This window comes from Dryobates pubescens, chromosome 17 (assembly GCF_014839835.1).
Source record: "Dryobates pubescens isolate bDryPub1 chromosome 17, bDryPub1.pri, whole genome shotgun sequence".
In the NCBI taxonomy this organism is placed as follows: Eukaryota; Metazoa; Chordata; class Aves; order Piciformes; family Picidae; genus Dryobates; species Dryobates pubescens.
Window position 1 is genome coordinate 8,065,579 of NC_071628.1, and position 19,586 is coordinate 8,085,164.

The 19,586-nt window shown below is 41.0% G+C and overlaps 1 protein-coding gene across 8 annotated transcripts in view; it reads right to left on the reverse strand.

Annotated features, from left to right (window-relative positions):
• The window catches only part of MEGF11 (multiple EGF like domains 11), a 298,911-nt gene that overhangs the window by 207,728 nt on the left and 71,597 nt on the right, over window positions 1-19,586 (reverse strand). For all 8 annotated transcript variants that reach the window (XM_054169250.1, XM_009903880.2, XM_054169251.1 and 5 more), the window contains exons 3-4: window positions 18,780-18,881; window positions 16,900-17,000 (exon numbers count right to left, since the gene is read on the reverse strand). In XM_054169250.1, coding sequence (XP_054025225.1) covers window positions 16,900-17,000; window positions 18,780-18,881 — 203 coding nt within the window. The remainder of the gene's footprint in view (window positions 1-16,899; window positions 17,001-18,779; window positions 18,882-19,586) is intronic.

Here is a 19,586-nt window from a genome sequence, read left to right on the forward strand (position 1 = left end):
CCATTGCCTTAGCGAGATATTGATCTGTTGGAGATAGCAGCTAGGTTGTGTTATCCTCAGTCTGGACACCCTGACAAAGCATAGGGAGCAGGCTCTGGCAGCAATGACTTGTGAATGTTTGGACTAAATGAACTGAGGAGATACATTTTGAGGATTTTGTCTTCTCTCAGGAGTAGGATCTGACTCATGTCAGTACTCTCAGCAAATGCCTATGTGAATCTGCTGGGAGATGAAGATTTGTTAATAAGCATGAAGTCTATGCCAGTTTCAGCTCATTTCTATTACCAGATAAATGGCAATCTAGGGCTCTTATGAGCAATGAGGTGGCGAACACAGGGCTTTCCATATTCTGGTCATGGCTGAGTGGCCCAGGCAGGTGACATGGGCTAGTTTACAGATCCTGGAATAATTCTTGATAGAACTCAGTGTTTCAGACTCTCAAGTTCCTCGTAAGAGAAGCGCTCATAGGTTACTCATTTCAGGAGGATCCAGCACTGAGAAGAATCCAGTTATTACATGTTGCAATCTATCACCTGCTGTAGGCCTTCCTCTGGGGAGTTGTTAGACAAGTAAACTCTGCAGAGGGAATGTCAAGGTAGAGAAGAAACTGCCACCTTTTCTGTATGACCTCAGACAAGCAAGACTGGTGGAGCACATTTTGGAACTGTTGTCTGGTTGGTTCTAAGGAACAGCTGAGCTGGAGCAGCAAATGCCTGAGATGAGAACGGCATCACATCAGTGACCATGAAATAGTGCCAGTGGCACTAATAGAGAAGGTTAGAACTCTGCAAAACGAGAGGTCAGTGGGAGTCACACATTTAACAGACTCTTTGTGTCATTTTGATGCCCCGTTGGCTTCATTTGCTCTGGTAGAGAAAGGGAATGGGAGACAGTACTTACCATTTAATAATGTCTGAATGAGAGCTGAAAAGCAGCCTCCTTGTAGCAGCAAATGTCAGAGGAGCAGAACTGGGGTCAGCAAGCTGAACTGCTTTGTATCTTTGGCTGTGTGAATAACAGAAGAGCTTTGCAGTACTTCAAAGCAGAAAAAGGGAATGGTGGGAAGGCACTGCAGTGCTCTGAGAGCTGAAGTGAATCTGTCCCTCAAAGTGGACAGGTTACAAGAGTGGGTAAAAGCAACACCAACCCGTCAGTCTGTAGAGAAACTCACAACCAAGCTCTGGCCTGGCAGAGAGGAATGTGTGCAAAGGCACAAGGGACTTAAGTTTAAGAACCAGGCAAATCCTGCATTGAAGACAAAGCATCTGTCTGATGCCTGATTTCAACAGATTTGTGACTAATGACACATTTAAAGGGAAGACCAAGGTCAGAGATGACAGTCTATTCAGGAGTGTCTCCCAGTGCTCCACAGAGATGATGAGACACAAGTACCTGAGCTTGTTCTATGGGATGCAGAGAGAACTTCCACCTTCAGGTGAAATCCTGACTACTCAATGTAAGTCACTCCAAAACCATTTGATATTTCTAAGGCTGAATCTTTCTCACTGCCATCACAGAAAGCGAGTTTGAGCCCACAGAGAACTCTTTTGAGATCAGCTTAATATTGATAATTGTTGGTCACTTAAGGCCTGCAACATATTTTATATATTTCTCTGCCATTGCTTCCACTAGAAATAATCATTGCATTCTACCATGCTCTGAGGAAAGAGTTATGCTGAGATCAATTCTGCTGATCAATGTTCTAATACAATATTATTCTGTGGGATCATTTCAGCATTTAAGTTTTTCTGGTAAACGATTTCCCATCGCCTCACTGCAGGGTTCAAACCAATCATTATCACTAGTTCAAACTGTTAATGAGGTTAAGAGACATCCTGAATCAGCAAAGCAGAATCTACGACCCAGGAAAGCTTTCTCCCTCCTGTGCCCTCTGTCTACTTTTAGTAAATTGACCAACTCTTTCCAGCCATTTGTAGAAAATACATTTTCAGTAGCTAATTTTCTGCTGGAACTTGGCTCATCCAACCAGCAAACTTAATGACAATTTGTCTGCAAATTGTGCTTTATATTGAACCTTTAGAAAAAGTCTTACTATCTTTTTCTAACTAATCTAGAAATATTAACATCTACTTTCGTGCATTGCTTTTCATTCTCTGTGTGTACGATCTAGCACCCCTCAAATACTCTTTGCCAGCAGGAGGTCTCAGGTATTTTGAGGACAGAAGAGGGAAGAAGCAATCCTCCCGTACCAAAACTAGTAGAAGTGTTCCCCAGTCTTTGTTCTTAATCTTAGGGGAAAGTTTTTGTTGCCTGAGGGTATGAAATTGCTGGCAAGTTGGGAAAGAGCAGAGAAGCTTGTACCTAAGTGAGATCCTTGGTCCTTTCAGCTTCTTGTCAGCATACGGAGAAGCCACCAAGTGTTTCTGGAATAGCATGGCCAGTAGGAGCAGGGACATGATCACACCCCTGAACTCAGCACCTTGAATACTGACTTCAGTTTTGGGCCCCTCAGTTCAAGAAGGACACTGAGGTGCTGGAGCACATCCAGAGAAAGGTAATAAAGCTAGTAAGGGGTTTGGAGAACAAATCCCATGAGGAGCAGCTGAGGGAACTGGGCTTGTTTAGTCTGGAGAAGAGGAAGCTGAGGGAGACCTCATTGCTCTCTACAAGCTCCTGAAACAAGTTTGAAGTAAGGTGGGGCTCAGTCTCTTCTCCCTAGTATCAGGTGATAGAACAAGACAGGAGAGGTTTATGTTGGACCTTAGGAGAAAAAAAAAACCAACTCTTTCCTGAAAGAGAAGAGGCTGCTGAGGGAGGTAGTGGATTCACTGTCCCTGGAAATGTTCAAGAAACATGTGGATACAGCACATAGGTGGACATGGTTTAACAGCCATGTAGGTTGACAGTTGGACTTGATGATCTTAGAGGCTTTTTTCCAGCTGAAACAATTCTATGATTCTATGGCTTGTCTATTAGGAGAGCAACCATAACCTGATCTACCAAACTACATGTGCACTCAACAAACTGCTGTTCTCCACTCACAGGCATGGGTATTGCTGTCTACACTCTGGTCTCTCCTAGGAGTTGTGATGTTGTGAAATGGAAAACAAGCTGCCAGTTGTGAAACACCAAATCAGCAATTAGCTAAACGGGATTAAGTCGGGAATGAACATTTCCAACATAAAGAGGCTGGAGGGACATCCAGTGCCCTACCTCTGAGGAATGTGCTAACTAAACTACAGCTGAACAGGTAAAGTAGCTGTGACACACACGGCAGGGTTGTAAGAAACTCCTCCATTGCAGGATGGTGTTTCTAGCTGAGTGAGCCTCACTGGAGAAAAAACATCACCAGTACATTACTACAGCCTTGCCTCATATCACAGCTACCTTTGCTTTCTTACTCTGACTATATCGCTTAAATAGACCAAGAATTTATGGGTTCCAGCACTGGCTGAGCAGCTATTTGATTTAAGCAGTGATAAAGGAAGCCTATAGGATAATGTCAAAGAAAATGACCTATTAGCAAAAAAAGATCATTTACAACAAGGGCAAGATTCTCAGAAGTGCTACAGCAGATAGTGAGACATGAGCAGGATTTTGGCCTGAAGAGTCCAGCAAAATAACCAAGCCATCTTGCATTCTTCTCTGGAAATCACCTCACAATTACAGCACTCATGCATTTTGCTCTAAGTTACCCACTCAGGGCATTAAGCAGATCATTTTGTCTACAAATTCCATCAGGTCACTTTACCTGTGAAATATCCTCAGTATCAACTCAGGCTGAGGGATGAAGGGCTGGAGAGCAAACCTATGGAGAAGGACTTTGGGTGCTGGTGGATGAAAAGCTGGACGTGAGTTGGCCATGTCCTGGGCTGATCCCCAGCAGCGTGGGCAGCAGGTGGAGGGAGGGGATTCTGTCCTTCTGCTCCACTCTGATGAGTATTTAAAGGGGCTAAAAAGAAAGCTGGGGACAGGCTTTTTAGAAGGGCCTGTGGTGACAGGAAGAGGAGTGATGGTTTTAAACTAAAAGAGGGAGATTCAGACTCGAGAGAAGGAAGAAATGTTTTATGGTGATAGTGGTAAGACCCTGTCCCAGGTTGCCCGGAGAGGTAGTAGATGTCCCATCCCTAGAACCATTCCAGGTAAGGTTGTCTGGGGCTCTGAGCAACCTACTCTAGTTGCAGATGTCACTGCTGACTGCAGGTGCATTGGATTAGATAACCTTTAAATGTCCCTTGTAACCCAAACCACTCTATGATTCTATGATATTTATTTTTGGACCTGCTAGCATTCCTACATGCCCATAGTTCTCTGATTACTGGATTGTGGGTCTCATGCCAAGAAAATTCTATTTTCTGTCAGTAAATGACACAGCTCCACTGCTGATTGATTTCCATAAGCAGATAGTCTGTGCTGTGTGTAAGACTGAGGATGGGTGCATGTAAAATGTTGTTCCTAAAAGATCAGCAATGGATAGATGAAGGCATCGGGGCTGCATGACTCTTCTGGCTACCTTTGCTGAGCAACGCAACACCTAATAAAACTAAATTACACTGATTCTCCTAGATAAATTTTAGTCCTGTGGAACATTGAATAAACTATTGATTTTTCAAACAAAATCGTTCTTCATTCTTATTCCAAATTTCATCAAGCCAATCTAACAAAAATCCTTTCTTTGTTTCTCCCCAAAATAGGACGAATATGGACAAATTTCTAAAGGCAAACCTGCCATTGAGGCCAGGCTATTAGATAGTAGGGCCCTAGAGGGCCAGCACATTTCAGATTTCATTTATGATCAAGCCACACACTGCAAATGAAGGTCACCCTGATGAAATCAAGGATAGAAGTCTAGTCTGTTTGAAGATCATGTTAATGTATAAGCTACATGAACGTTTCCGCGGATGGAATATTTAAATGCAGACTCTTTTCACTTCTCTCACATTTCAAAAGGAACCATAGCAATGTGTTTCAGAGCAATCTACTGAAAAGAACTGCAAAAAAGACCCCAGGAAACAAACTATTGTATAACTATGGGGCTGCTGCTCTTCTCCAGCCACTAGTTTAAACTTTCTGTAGCCAGCTGTAGATCGCAGAGCTCAGCTGATTTAGGATCAAATCCAATTTCTTAGTAATGTCTAAATGCCTACAGAAACTTTCTAACAAGACATGGCAAAACGTACTTTCTGCTTCCCGTGATTCACATTGTTGCCTGAAAACAGAAGATGAGAGTTGGAAATAAAAATATTCACCTACACTATTGGCAGCTATTGAAGAGTGTCTAAAGTACAAGTCTTATGAGGAGCAGCTGAGGGAACTGAGATTGTTCAGTCTACAGAAGAGGAGGTTGGGGGGAAGACCTCATTGCTCTCTACAACTCCCTGAAAGGAGGTTGGCATGAGGTGGGGGTTGGTCACTTCTCCCTAGAGTCCTGTGACAGGACAAGAGGAAATGGCCTGAAATTGTGCCAGGGAGGTTTAGGTTGGGTGTTAGGAAGATTTCCTTTCCTGAAAGAATGGTCAGGCATTGGAACAGGCTGCCCAGGGAGGTGGTCAAGTCACCGTCCCTAGAGCTGTTCAGGAAATGTGTGGACATGACACCTGGGGATATGGTTTAAGGGCCATGTTTGTCATAGGCTGACAGTTGGATTTGATGATCCTAGAGGTCTTTTCCAACTGAAACAAGTCTATGAGTCTATGTCTACCCTTTACTAAAAGGTAAATGTTACCTAGTGTTTGCATGAACAAAACTATTACATGTACTTAGTGAAAATAAAGATCTTTTGGGCTGCTTTTAATAGTGCTTTTAAAAGGAATTTTACTTAAACTATAGATTTTCTTCAGACATGACACCTGTGTACGTGGATGTAGTGAAGTCAGATCTTAAGGTTCGTACCAGCGACTTGCTTCAGCAGAGCTCATAGATGCATTTCACGGCTGTAACTAAAGCCTCCTTCTGTTGCTTGCTGTTCTGAATAGTGGATTTAATGTCTTTACAAACTGTGCTTATAACATGTTTCATACACACTTTCTTATTTTTAATCAGAAAAAAACATCTCTTGACTCAATCTACATACTTAAGCTGTAAGCTTTTTCAAGTAAGGCTATCTTTCAGTGGTTTTGCACATAGATTTCTGAGCATTACAGTAATAGAAGTAAATCATAGCATTCAGAACAGAAAAATCTTGATAAAAAGAAGGACAGCTTTGGGATTAAATAGACTGAAATATCTCTTGCCTTAATGCATTAGCGAATGTGAGGTTTGCATTAGTGAAACACCTGTGTCAGAAACACTGAGCTTAAAATAAATTATTAAAAAATGTTTTGACATTGCAATGGACTGAAGTTTCATGAAAAATCTCCCTGGGGAGCCTTAGAAAACCCTCTGCTGAGGTGAAAAGCATGTGCAACACCACCAAAACATGAAGTGGAATACTATAATCCTGTAACAGGGAGAAAATGAGAATGTCTGAGCCAACAGTCAAAGAATATCTGGTTCTAGACGAAGTATCTATAGCTGGGCAGAAAAAACTCAGTCCCTGATAAGCCTTTTTGATATCTGATTAATACCCTTACTCTGTACCAGAGTATGAGAAGTAGTAACAGATGCTTTTCAAGCTATCAGCCAATATCATCATCTTCTATCACTGAGGCAAAAAAAATGATCACTGATTTGCCATCTGACTCCATTGCAAACTTAAAATTGCCATCTCTGTGCACTTTGGGAAGCTTTACTTCATTCCCACTACACATTTTCCCATATTGCACCTTTTTTTTTTTCTCTCCAAGAAGAATTCTCAGCCAAGGTGACAGAAACTGTAGCATTTAACACCTGAGAAAGCCAGGCTCTTGATGCAAAGATGTGGTTTCAATAGGAAGAAGTCCAAAGTCCCCCAGTGATCTGCACAAAATTAGTTTATTAATAGTTTTACACTTTGGTCTAAATGTAAGTACTTTTTATTCTCACATACCTGATCACTTTCTACACATTCTGAAGGCTTGTTTCATAATACAGCATTAAGCTACAGAGCAGCTGGCCTACTTTAATAGGCTATCACATTCATCAGAAATGGATCCAGTTGCAATAGCAACTGGAAATCCATGAAATAATGCATCTTTATCCTACTATGAGATATGGAATAGATGCCACATCAGGGAAAACTAATCAGGAACAAAGGGAAGTACAATCTCTCTAAATTCATAACTTTACAAACTCTCCCCCAGGCATTACCCAGCATTTGAGAAACCAGTTCCAAAAAACACAACTAATTTGGTGCGGCACTTCATATGCCAGGTTCATGTGATACTCCTGGTGTGTCATCAGCAGTTTCAAGAGACTGCTAAAAGGATGTAATAATTATGGACACAGATTCCAGAAGTTCACATAAAAGAAATGTACATTATGCACAGGAAGAAGCAGTATTCTTAAGCCTAGCGTGCAGCTTTGGGCCAAATTCATCTGCCAAGTGCTTCCAGCCAGTCTCAGTCCTAAGACAGAGCAGCTGAACTGTAAGTGAATGTACCCAGGTAGCCAAGTGCCTGCACACAGTGACATACTTAAGGCAGCCACAATTGTGGCTATAAAAGGCTGAGAGACCAGAGGGTGGCAGGAGCAAGACTCACCAACTACCAGCCAGCCCAGACAACTGCCAACACCAGCCTGTCCTTTCCAAGGTCCTGAAGTGAGCAAAAAAATATTTGAAAAGAGTGGTTCACACCAGCTTTGAAAGTGGTTCCCTGTCACTACTACAACTAAGATGTGGAAAGACTGAGAAAAATCCGGAGATTTCATGAGGATCATATTGATGAGTGTGTTTTATTACCTGCAGTACTGGCTGTGTAGTTTGGCTGGGATGGAGTTAATTTTCAGCGTAGCAGCTTGAATGGTGCTGTGCTTTAGATTTGTGACCAAAATAGTGCTGATATTGTTAACATTTTAGCTAGTTAGTGCTGAATAGGGTTTGCACAGCATCAAGGCTCCTTTTGGTTCTGCTGGTGAATAGATTGTGGGTGTGCAAGAAGTGACATGGCCAGGCAGATGACCCAAAGAGATCCTCCATGGATTATAATGGCATGCTCAGGGGAAAAAAAAAGAAAAAAAGGAAAAAAGAAAAAAGAGAGAGAGAGGAGGGGCTCTCCATGGGAAGCAGTCAGAGACTGCTTTTGCGTCCCTTATTTTCTTTCTCTCTTACTACACTTCTCTTTTGCTTATTAAATAGTTTTGGTAGTTGTTTTGTTTGTTTGTTTGTTTTATCAAAATCCACAAGTTTTCTTTCTTTTTCCTGTACCTTTCCTCCTCCACTTCCCCTTTTCCAATGGAGGGAAGTCAACATGAGCAGCTGTGTAGGTCCAACAACCAGGTCTGGGGTTAACCCACCACACTGTGCTTCACTATTGACCTATTGATGCACTTAGGACACCCTTGTAGTAATATCGATTCATTTTTATTTACACCTTCAATCTTACAAGATGTCTAGAAATGAGGAAGAGAGGACACTGGCATAGGCTGCAGTAGCTTTTATTCTCAATCAAGAAGGAATCTGCCTTAGAACTTCCCCCACATCTGACTTATGGCTTCCCAGACATCAAGAGTTAATGTGTGACAGCCTCTGGAACTGATCAGGGGAAGGTCACAGTCAGAGGAAACTACAAGAGAAAATAAGTGGGGAAAGATGCTATCTGAGATTTTGTATGTACATCAGAATCTCTTTTTAAAGGCCATCTAGATTTTGGTTACTTCTTTTACTCTCTCTCTCCCCTCCCTCATTTTCTTTAAGGCTTTAAAATTTCTTCAGAGCACAAGGGAAATAAATCTATTCCTAAAAATAAATCTGTTTCTAAATCTAAAGGAGTGGTCAAGAAAACACCTTCCACTTTAAAAGTCTGTTTCATTTCACACATCCATCTTCCTTCTGACCCTATTGATTTCAGTAAGTTAACCCAGCTCAACACACATCTGGACTACTAATGAACTTCAAACCCTTTTGGAGGGAAAAACGCTTCTGGAGTTCTGTCTCTTTGTAATTTGCAAAGTAGGGAATGTCCAGTGTCCATATGTCCTCAAAAACAGTTCACTCATATATGGGATGGACAGGATCTTGTGAGTGTATACTGGCAAGTGAGTGGATACCAGCAGCATTGGAACACTGGGCCATCAAGCTGTTGCGGATGAGCACCGGTGTCCTCCACACCATTCTAGGTCAGTGCAAACCACCATTAACAACACTGAAGCATATTAAAGCAAGAGAATGAGGAAGGGGATCTCAAAAAGGAATAGAGATGTTAAAGAAGGTGCAGAAGTGAGGATGAAGCACCTGAAGATCACTGTCTGTCATTGGAATAGGTTGCCCAGGGAAGTGGTGGAGACACCACCCCTGGAAGTGTTCAAAGCCAGGTAGACATGGCATGTGAAAAAATGATTTAATGGTCATGGTGGTGTTAGGTCCATGGTTGGACTCAATGATCTTTTCCAACTAAAAACACTTCTATGATTCTAAGATGTCCATTGAAACATGGTGGATCTGTGCTGATTTACAGCAGCTGGGACCAATCTGTCTTTGCTAAAAATAGACAAATTAAAGGACTAAACTTTTCCTGGCTCTTGCTTTGAATTTAACAATGCTCTCACATCAACAATTCTTGTGCCTTTTTTCTGATGCTGCTGAAGTGCTCAGGCATCCAGGCCATTAGCACGAGGAGCTCTAGATCCAGTTTCTTCTTCTGTGTCTCATCCCCAGTACTCTTTTTATACTGATCCAACTGAGATTGCCTAAAGCAGTCAGAAAAGCTTTTTTACTGCTGAACTAGCAAGACTCTAAATCTTTCTCTAACTATAATGCCTGCATAATTTGTCCTCTGATATTTATAAAGCCCCTTGAGACATCAAACAGCTTCACCATACCCTCCTTTCTGACTTCATGCTATTTTCTTTTCTTTCTATGAACATTTTGTTTCTCTTTCTTCTACTGAATTTCTTCCAGAAGTCTTTCCCTTATTTCATTACTACTCCCCACCAGCATCTTTGCAAATCCATCAGCATCCAGAGAAGCTGACTGCAAATATAAAATGATGGATGGGAGATGAGAATTGATTTTTCCACCTTCCCATCAAAGGGGTCTCTCCATTATCTTTAGGCTACGTAGTAACCCAGCGTCTTCATCTATGCCACAAAATGAACTGACCTACTTAGAAGGCTGGTCTCCCTCTTCTTATCCACACACGTACCTGCCTCTTGAGATGCTCAGAATCAACAAACAAAGCCTTCTGCTTCTTGCAGAGCTGGAGCCTGCTCATCTGGGCTCTGTACAACAGTATGGTAGATGTTGGTATATGGCTCCATGGTTACACGCTGCAGTACGGTAGCAGACGTTGAATGCAGATAAGCAGTTTGGTTGCATGCTCCTTCTGTTGCTTCCCTATCAACCCACCTGCTCATTAAGTAGCGAACAGGGATTCCTCTCTGTCCCCACACTGGTGAGAATGTTGCTGCTACTATGACTGACGATGACTATCAGAAGCAGGATTTCTCAATTCTCATGCAAGCTCCCCCTCAGACAGGAACACAGGACCTAAATTATTTTCCCCATATTCTTCACTGGAACAAGATGTATGGAGCCATCTCAAATGCATATAAAAGGAGACATTCCAAAGCATCTCTTGCTGTCATTTCAACTCTGTAATTAATAGCAGTATATGCAGAATGGCCTTCCACACCATTTTCTGGCACTCATACATCCCAAAGCAGAAAGAGAATGTCCCCTGATACAAAGTATCTGTGTACTCCTATATCATTTCCCTTAATTTATGTTGCATTATTGATGTACAGAATGCCGTACTTGAATAATGTAACAGCCAGGCTCTTACAGAAAGCACTAGCACCAGCTTTAATGTGTGTCTATAAAGATAACAAAAACATATTTCCTAAGTCCAGCAAATTTCAAACAGTATATCTTCAAGTTACAGGAATGCTCACCGTGAGGAATTGAAAATTGAGGTGAGGAGGAGGGGGACACAACAATTCTTCTAAAATGTTAATGAGCTACTGCCTTATAAAGTGAAAATAATCAACAAACCTGACACATGAACAAACATTATGAATATTCAGGAAGTTTGAGCTGCTGATTCACCATTTTCGAAGAGCACACAACTTTTGCACTGATTACATAAGCTATTCTTCTTTTCATCACAAGTACACTCCACTGCGGTGTTGGTGTGCTGTTGTACCATATGCACTGAATTGCAAGTCTTGTAATTCATCCAGATGGCAGGAAGCTTTGGAATTGTTCCTCCTATGGTACAGATGTTTAACAATCTAGCCATATGGCTCCAATAAGGCAGCCTTTGCAAAGACTACAAAAACTACCCTAGACATACAGCCTTGTAAATCTGAGTGCAATCCTGAGGTATGAATGCTCATATTGCTACAGTGTAAAAGCACAGATCACACGATGGAGTTGGCGTGTCTGTTGGAATGACTGAATTTATGAAACATTATTTAAAACCCTGAAAAGAGTCAGGTCCCAAATTGGCATCATTTCACCAAGTCAGCTATTAAAAGAACATTCCTCGTTTGTTTTTGAAATGTATTAAAGGTGGCAGACATGGGCTGCCTGAAAAGATGGGTAAATAACTACATGCAACCAATAATGTCCCCAACCCCTGGCTCAAGCAAACTACCACTCTAGGTGACAAATTGAGACTCAACCAGTGAGACCAAGAATTTCTCCTTAAAAAGATTTGTCAAAGTCAAGGAGCCCTGATGATGGTTGTGGCAATTGTAATGTGGAAAGCTGAATGTTGAGAAACAATCTGAGATCAATAATTTCTTGGCCAAGAAAGGAAAGAACCATGAAATGGTCAATCTATAACTCTACTGAATTTTGGCAGGTTTGAATGACAGATAAATGGCAGCAAATAAGACTGTTAAATCACTAATCCTGTCGGTATTGCATCCTGTCATATTGCATAGATTTATACATTAGAAAAAGAAGGTAAGGTACAAGAGTGAAAAATAAAACTGTTAAAGGCTGAAATTTCTCAATCTATGGCGGGAAAAAAAGAAAAAAAAGGTGAATTCCCAACTTTGTGCCTCATGGTTGGCCTTTTTTCTGCCATAAGCAGATGCTCTTTGTAGTCCCATCTTCCTGCTCTCTGATACATGGGTCTATGACCCTTTGTTACCTAGCAGAAATGTCTCTTTTATATAAATCTGTTGTGCAAGAATAAGATTAAAACAGACAGACAGAACAAAGCATTGGTCTCCCAGACAAAAATGTATCCACTTAGTATAGAGGGGAGCTTTCCACCTGACATATTCTTAAAGGGAATTATTCAATTACCATCTACTTAAAGGGTAACAATCATGAAAAAGCCATGTAATATTCCTTTTCTTTCTCTTCTCTCTCTCTTTTTTTTTTTTCCCCTCCAGGAAAGTATTCAGAGCAGCTTTATCCACCACAGATACTAATCTAGGCAATATAATTTTAAAACATCCTTATGAAATCCTTGAAGGACAGCTGAACCCCATGGTTGTTTAAGAACAGATTTTCTGCAGTTCATGCATCTGCTCTGCCAGAAGCTTACCTTAGCATACAAAGTATAGTAAATCATAGCTGCTCTGATTTACTACCCAGACTATGCTGTTTATTTGCAGAGATGGCTCAGTGAAAAGCTATGTCATGTATGAGAACCTTCAGAGAAGGGGAATCGTTTTGCAAAACTGTCAGAATGGCAGCAACCTCTTTTAAGATATCAGCAGGGGAAGAAAATGCAGATGTGCACTTGCAGCATTTTTCAGCATTTTTTGAATGCCACTGCAATCCAAAAATATTGCAAGACCATTTCATACCCCAAACCTGTTCAGCCTAAGTACTGATAGAATAGAATAGAATTAACCTGGTTGGAAGAGACCTTTGAGATCATCGAGTCCAACCTATCATCCAACACCATCTAATCAACTAAACCATGGCACCAAGCACCCCATCAAGTGTACATGCGCTTCAGCTGGGCTGCTGGTTTCACCCTTGACTCCAGCTTACCACCCCCAGACTCCTGTCTGGGGAGACTGGTTTCAGCCCCTTCCCCCTTCGAATCTAGTTTAAAGCCCTGTCAATGAGACCTGCCAACTCCCTTCCTAGAATCTTTCTCCCTTTGGGGCATAGGCCATTCTCATGTGCTAAGATCTTTCTCCTCCTCTGGGACAGATGTACTCTATCTGTTGCTAGCTGACCTGGTGCCACAGAAGGTTCTCCAAGATCAAAAAACCCAAAATTCTTTTGGTGGCACCAGCCTCTGAGCTACTTGTTAATTACAGCTGCTGACCTGTTCCTTATGGTATTCCTTCCTGCAACTAAGGGTATTGATGAAAAAATTATCCTGTACCCCTGACTCCTCAACCAGTTCTTCCAGGGCCTTGAAGTCTTTTTTGATTGCCTTGGAGCTCTGGTTGCAACATCATCACTCCCTAACTGCATAACTATTAAGGGATAGTAATCAGAGGGCTGTACCAGACTAGGCAGCCTTCTGGTAACATCCCTGACCCAGGCTCCAGGGAGGCAGCAGACTTCCCTGTGGGAAGGATCTGGCTGACATATGGGGCTCTCTTTTTCCCTCAGGAGGGAATCACCAATAACAATAACCCTCCTCTTTTTTTGGAGGGAGCAAGTCCTGATGCTGAGGGCAGGCTCTTTTGCCTTAGGCAACAACTCACATGGTGTCTTCTGCCATCAGAATCACCTCACCCTCAACTTCCAGTGCCCCATACTTGTTTTGCAAGGGCAGTGGGGAAGCGAAGGGGAGGTGTGGGGGTTTTACTTTACATCTCCTAAGAGGGACCTGTAATGGGCTCTCCAGATGTGTAGCTTACCAGTCAAGATTTTAAATTATTTGACCTTTTGCCTGAATATCACATTTTATGGGGCAGCAGCATATAGAGATCTCAAGAAGGCAAAGAAGACACCAGACAGGGAGTGACAGAGCAAGAAGCTCTTGGTCAACCCGAATATTTAGAACTGAGGGCAGATTTTATTAGACCTAATCCATTTAGTAAGTCCCAACAGGAGGACAAAGATGAAAATATACATCTGACATTCCTTTAAAAAATAGTAAATGAGAAGGGACAAGATCAAAACAGTAGCTGAAAGCCCTCACCCCTGCTTTAAACGCCAAGAAATTGTCATTAGCAGAGATTTAAACTCAGCCTTCTCTAGTCTAAACTTGTCACTGTTAATTACAAAGCTATTTAACTTTTGCAAGAAATAAAGACTGCTATTAATGAAAGAAGAACCAATTAGCCTTTAATCTACACACTGTTTTTTAATCAAACTTTCTTTTGATCATCAGACTCACTGCAGGATGCATTCTCTCCTCCCCATGTTGTAGTGGCTTCCATGGTTCCTAATGGAATAGATTTTAAAGGGCTAGCAGAGTGGGGAGAACCTTCTCTGCAGGGCTGGAGCTTCCTTCCCTTCATGTCAGTGGGGCTCAGTGGAAGCATGCTCATATCTGAGACATGTCCCCTATGACAGCATGGGCAAGTGGAATGATTCTGATGGTGTTTCCTGACCTCTTGTAGCAGCTGCCATTAAAGAAGCAGGCACTGAAGATGTCTAGAGGAATGTGAGACAGGAGTACTAAACTACCTGGATAGGAAACAGCAGAAAATAGCTGTTTAAAGAAAGAAATGGAAAAGGGAAGGTAAGAAAAAAGGCAAAAGCAGAGATAGAAGTGGAATTAAGTGCTGACTGCAAAGAATGATGGATAGGAGAATTTGCTTCTTGGCACAGGAACTTACTGTGGAAAACCAAGCCAAAACAAATGGGACCAGGGCTTGATGTGTTAGAAACAAAAGGAATGACATGAAAAGGATCACATTAGCTAAATATTGTTGTGCCTTCAAACTGCTGGCTACAGAGTCAGAGAGTTTTGATGAGGGTTTTCATTTCCTTTTTTTTTGGCTATATAGCTACTTGTGGTGTCAAAATAAGACCAAATATCTAGAATCAATAATGATGGAGTACTGCTTCCTTCACATCATTTCTCCCTCAGCTTCACTTGCTGATCGGATCTCCCAGGAAGGAGGACAGATAGAAGATGTCCATAAGGCATCATGCACTTTGCAACTAGGACCATGCAGATAACAAAATACAAGAACTTGACTCTTGGATGTGTAAACAACAGAGAGGACATACATATTATCTGTGCTGCGTGAAACACAAAACTCCTGCTCTGACCAGAAACCTTTTGTCTGTCTTGTATTGGCAGAACTTTGCTGTATACTGTGTGCTGCTCTTTCTCCACAACATAAAGACAAAATTTGCCTGGCAGCAGCAGAACTCTTGAGAATTAATACTAACAACAACAACAACAAAAAAAGCACTTTAAAATAAATGCTAATATCTTCATATAATCACAAAGTCCACGGAGATTTCCTGTCATTGCAACCAGGATGGCAATTAAAAAACTAAAAAATAACAACAAAAGAAATCAATAGGTTGCAGAGAAAAGAGTGAAAATAAATGTGCTGTTCCAGACAGGATTTTCAGTCACAAAATTCAAGTTGGTAATAAAAGTACGTGAAGCAGCTGCTGAGATGATATTGATGGCGCAGCAATGAAAAAGGTAAGGATTTTAGCAAAGACAATAGGTTACATGAAATGTTTGTCAGGACTTGAGTAACAACCCTTCACACTGCCAAAGACCAATTATTACTTTTTCTGTAAAATAAGGGTAATTTTAATGTCTTATCTCAAAAGGCTGGTCAATTTTCACACTCCAAAGCTCCTTTATAGTAACTGCTTGGCATAAAGGGGCATTGCCCACTGGAATGGGCTGCCTGAGGAGGTGGTGGGGTCATCGACGCTGGGGGTGTTCAGGGCGAGGCTTGACAGGATGCTTGGTTGTATGGTTTAGTTGATTAGGTGGTGTCGGATGATAGGTTGGACATGATGATCTCAAAGGTCTCTTCCAACCTGGTTAATTCTATTCTATTCTATTCTATTTAAAATGAGGTGAGGGTCCATTCATGTTTCTGAGGTGCTTCTGTATCACCATGCAAGTACTCAGATAAAAACACCAAGAGACAGAAATAGCTTTACAGCACTGTGTCAAGATGTCTAAAGTTAGCTGGATGACTGTACCATTTTTACATTTTAATTATTTTATGGCAAACTAAACTTGTCAATAAAATTTGGATTCTGATGCCCATCAAAACCTCCCTGTGTTTTTCTTGTGTCATAATCCCACTCTAGCAAGATGTAGATAAGAGCTCCACAGCTCCATTCGCTTTTTGAGCAAAGTGTAGCAAAAATATTCTGTCTCAGAATGCTTAGAAAGATGCAATACTGAGAACACAGGACATTTTTGATTACCAAACCTCTTAGGGGCTGCTGCAAGATCCCATTTTGGTTTTTGTCCCCCTCAGCCTGACCTAACACACTATAGAGCTTTTTATTTTCTTTTAAAGCACAATTATGAGAAAGTTCTTGTGACATTTGTTAAGCTTTAAAAAGAGAGCAAAGATATTCACAGGAACCATGTGAAACACAATGAGATTTGAAGTGTTCTTACCTGAAGTTAGAACTTCCAGGAAGCATAAACTTTGTGCTTTACCTTCCAAAAGGTTTTCTCAGTTTCCCTAATTCTTTAACATCAGTTTATACTTGCTTAAATTACTGTCTAAAGTAAGGTCTGATTGAAAAAAACTCAGGAACTTGTTTCACTCCTTCTTCAATGATGTCAGCAACATTTTACTTAGGTGCTTGAAATGCAGATACCTGAAATGTTCTGTATCTGCAGTTCTGACTGAATCAGAAGGACCTGACAGTTCTGAGCAGCTCTGAAAACAAGCCCTTAGTATTATCACTGCAATACACCATTAATATGTCTACAGCTCCTCCAAAAATTACTTTTCATTATCATTTCTGAATCAAAGCTCTGTACATACGTATGCAGTAGTCTCCACTTTCATAGTATCCTGGGCAGCACTGAGATCTCCGCCGATACATTGTCCTCAGTCCTCTTCGATACGCTGTTTTATAACTTATTCTACAGGGCAAGACAGAAAAGCATTTGACAATATTGAAAATCAATGCCCACTGTGGGAATTATATTTGTGTTAAATTATGGTAAGGATAGCATTCAATAATTATTTTTTAATGCATGAAAGCTTTTGATATTAAAAGCCACAATAAAAAGGAAAATCAATTCTTGTTTGGAAACTTGAAATATAACTCATATTAAAAACACAGAACTCATGGCAGTCAATCATTGTAGTCCCTCCTAGAACCACTATCTTAAAACATTTCCCCAGTCCTAAAGCAAGGACAAGGTGTTTCCTGAAGAAGAAATTATTTATTTCTGCATATCAGCAAGGTCAGCTATCATCAGTGGAACAAGAGAATCTCCTACAGAGACGAGTGTGCCAGCATGTTACCCAAGAAATTACCACAACAGAAACTGTTCTCCATTCACAAAATGTGAAGTAAACCCCCACTGAGTTCTTGCTCCTTGCTAACCCTTTGAAGCCACTAATGCTCCACAAAATGGCATCACAATCCCAGTTCAGTGTTTAAAGCAAGTTTTTCCCTCCACAATATGTAATCCACAGAAGTCAAAAGGTGTTAAGCATTCTTTAGCTTTTCCAGACTTTCTAGACAGAGACAAGGGATGATGGGGTTAATCTAAAACAAGGAGATTAAGACTAGACAGAAAGAAGTTTTTCACTCCAAGGCTGGTAAGATCCTAGCCCAGATTGCCCAGAGACATGGTAGATGTCCCATCCCTGGAACCATTCCAGTTCAGGTTATTCAGGGGTCTGAGCAAACCGCTCTAGATGCAGACATCCCTACTGACTTGCAGGGAGGTTGGGTTAGATGACCTTTGAAGAATCCTTCCATCCCAAACTATTCTGTGATTTTATAGCAACGATAGAACATTAGAAAAGGAATATTTATCTGGGAATATTGAACAGCAAACACTTCAAAACAGCATTGCTCATGTTAGTTTATTTGAAATTACCTAGACTGAACACCATCTATTGTCCCTCACATTAGATAAATTGATTGAATTTACTCTGCTGCATTCCAATCTATACAACAGCCCAGAAATCTCTGCAGCTCTGTCCAGTTCCTTGCTTTGTAGCAGAGATGCTGAAGAGCAAAACCCCACAGTCAGACCAGAATGGGGCTGCTGCTGACAGTATGACAGGTAAGATACCAGCTAGCTCACTAAAACTCCTTTGAAAGATTGTGACTATTAGTGACTATTCATCAGGATACTTCCCCACCCAGAATCAGAATTAATATAATAGCAATATCTTGCAGCCTGGGAAAAATTAACTTTCTGGTATCAGCTTTCATTCAATGCTAGAAATGAACCCATCCTCATTTTACCTGATTTTCAATGCAGATTGAGGTGAAATATTTCAAACCCAGATCCATTTATAATTACCACTAACTCTTAAGTGCCTAATTCTTCAAGATTTAGGAGCTGCAAGGGCTGCCTACCATAAATCTGGACATGCACCAATCACTTAGAAAAGTTAGCTGGTCACGTTTGGTGGCCTAAGAAACACTTCCAATGACATGGCAGAATACATAATCCTCAATGGCCCCATAAGAGACTGATCACCACTGACCTCACCCAAATTTCATTCCAAAATCTCTTCATTTCAATCAATAGCCTACAGAATTACAAACACCCTGGCTGTTGTACCATGACATATCTTTCTATGCATATCTATACTAGAGTACCACAAAAACCCAGATAAATAAAAGGTATGCGAGAAGATAAGAAGGCAAAATAAAACTGGAGGTTAGTTCTTACCTATGTCTAGTGCACTTGAACCAGTTCAGTATGTCAGTACATCTTGTGTAATAGATCTGATCAAAAGGATGAGCATAGGATTCCTGTACAGTCACAGCATAGCTAGGAGCAGACAAAGAAAGGAAGTGAAAATATGGTTGTTGCAACATAAAAAGCTTCAGTTCCCTGTATATGCTACTCATCTAACTTCAGCATGAAAATAATGAAATCAATAATCTTAGAAATGTTGGGTACTTTCAGGAACCAGAAAAGGCTTCCTTCAACCACAGTTCTCTCTGAAAACTTCGTAATGCTCTGGCTCTATAAATCATTCCCTTCCAGAAAAGAAACAAATGCTACTAAAATTCATGGCAAGTTTAGCAGGTGCAAAAGGTATTTGGTTAACTTGATAGTGCAAATTTTAAGAGAGGAAAGTTGCCTTCCTGCCTAAGAGTGTTAATTTTTGCTTGCACTCCACAGTGCCAACAGGAGCTCATCTTAGCACTGCTAAGGAGATGATTACACTTCTTTTGATGATGAGAAGCAGAATCATTACTTCAAACACTGGGTGCAGCATTTGTAAAAGGTTGAAGAGTTAGTTTTTCAGATGGACAGATTTAATTCTGTTCATTTGCAGAGAAGAACTACCTTTTCTGAACTGTCTTTTCCAAACATGAGTTAATTGACATCTAGATTTGGGGCCCTCTGAATTACAGTTAGAACTGACTGAAAATTGTAACACAGGTTAATTGGTATCTAGATCTGGGACACTTTGGCATGTTTAGAATGGGATTACCTCCCTCTGTACATGTGAATGGGTATAGATTA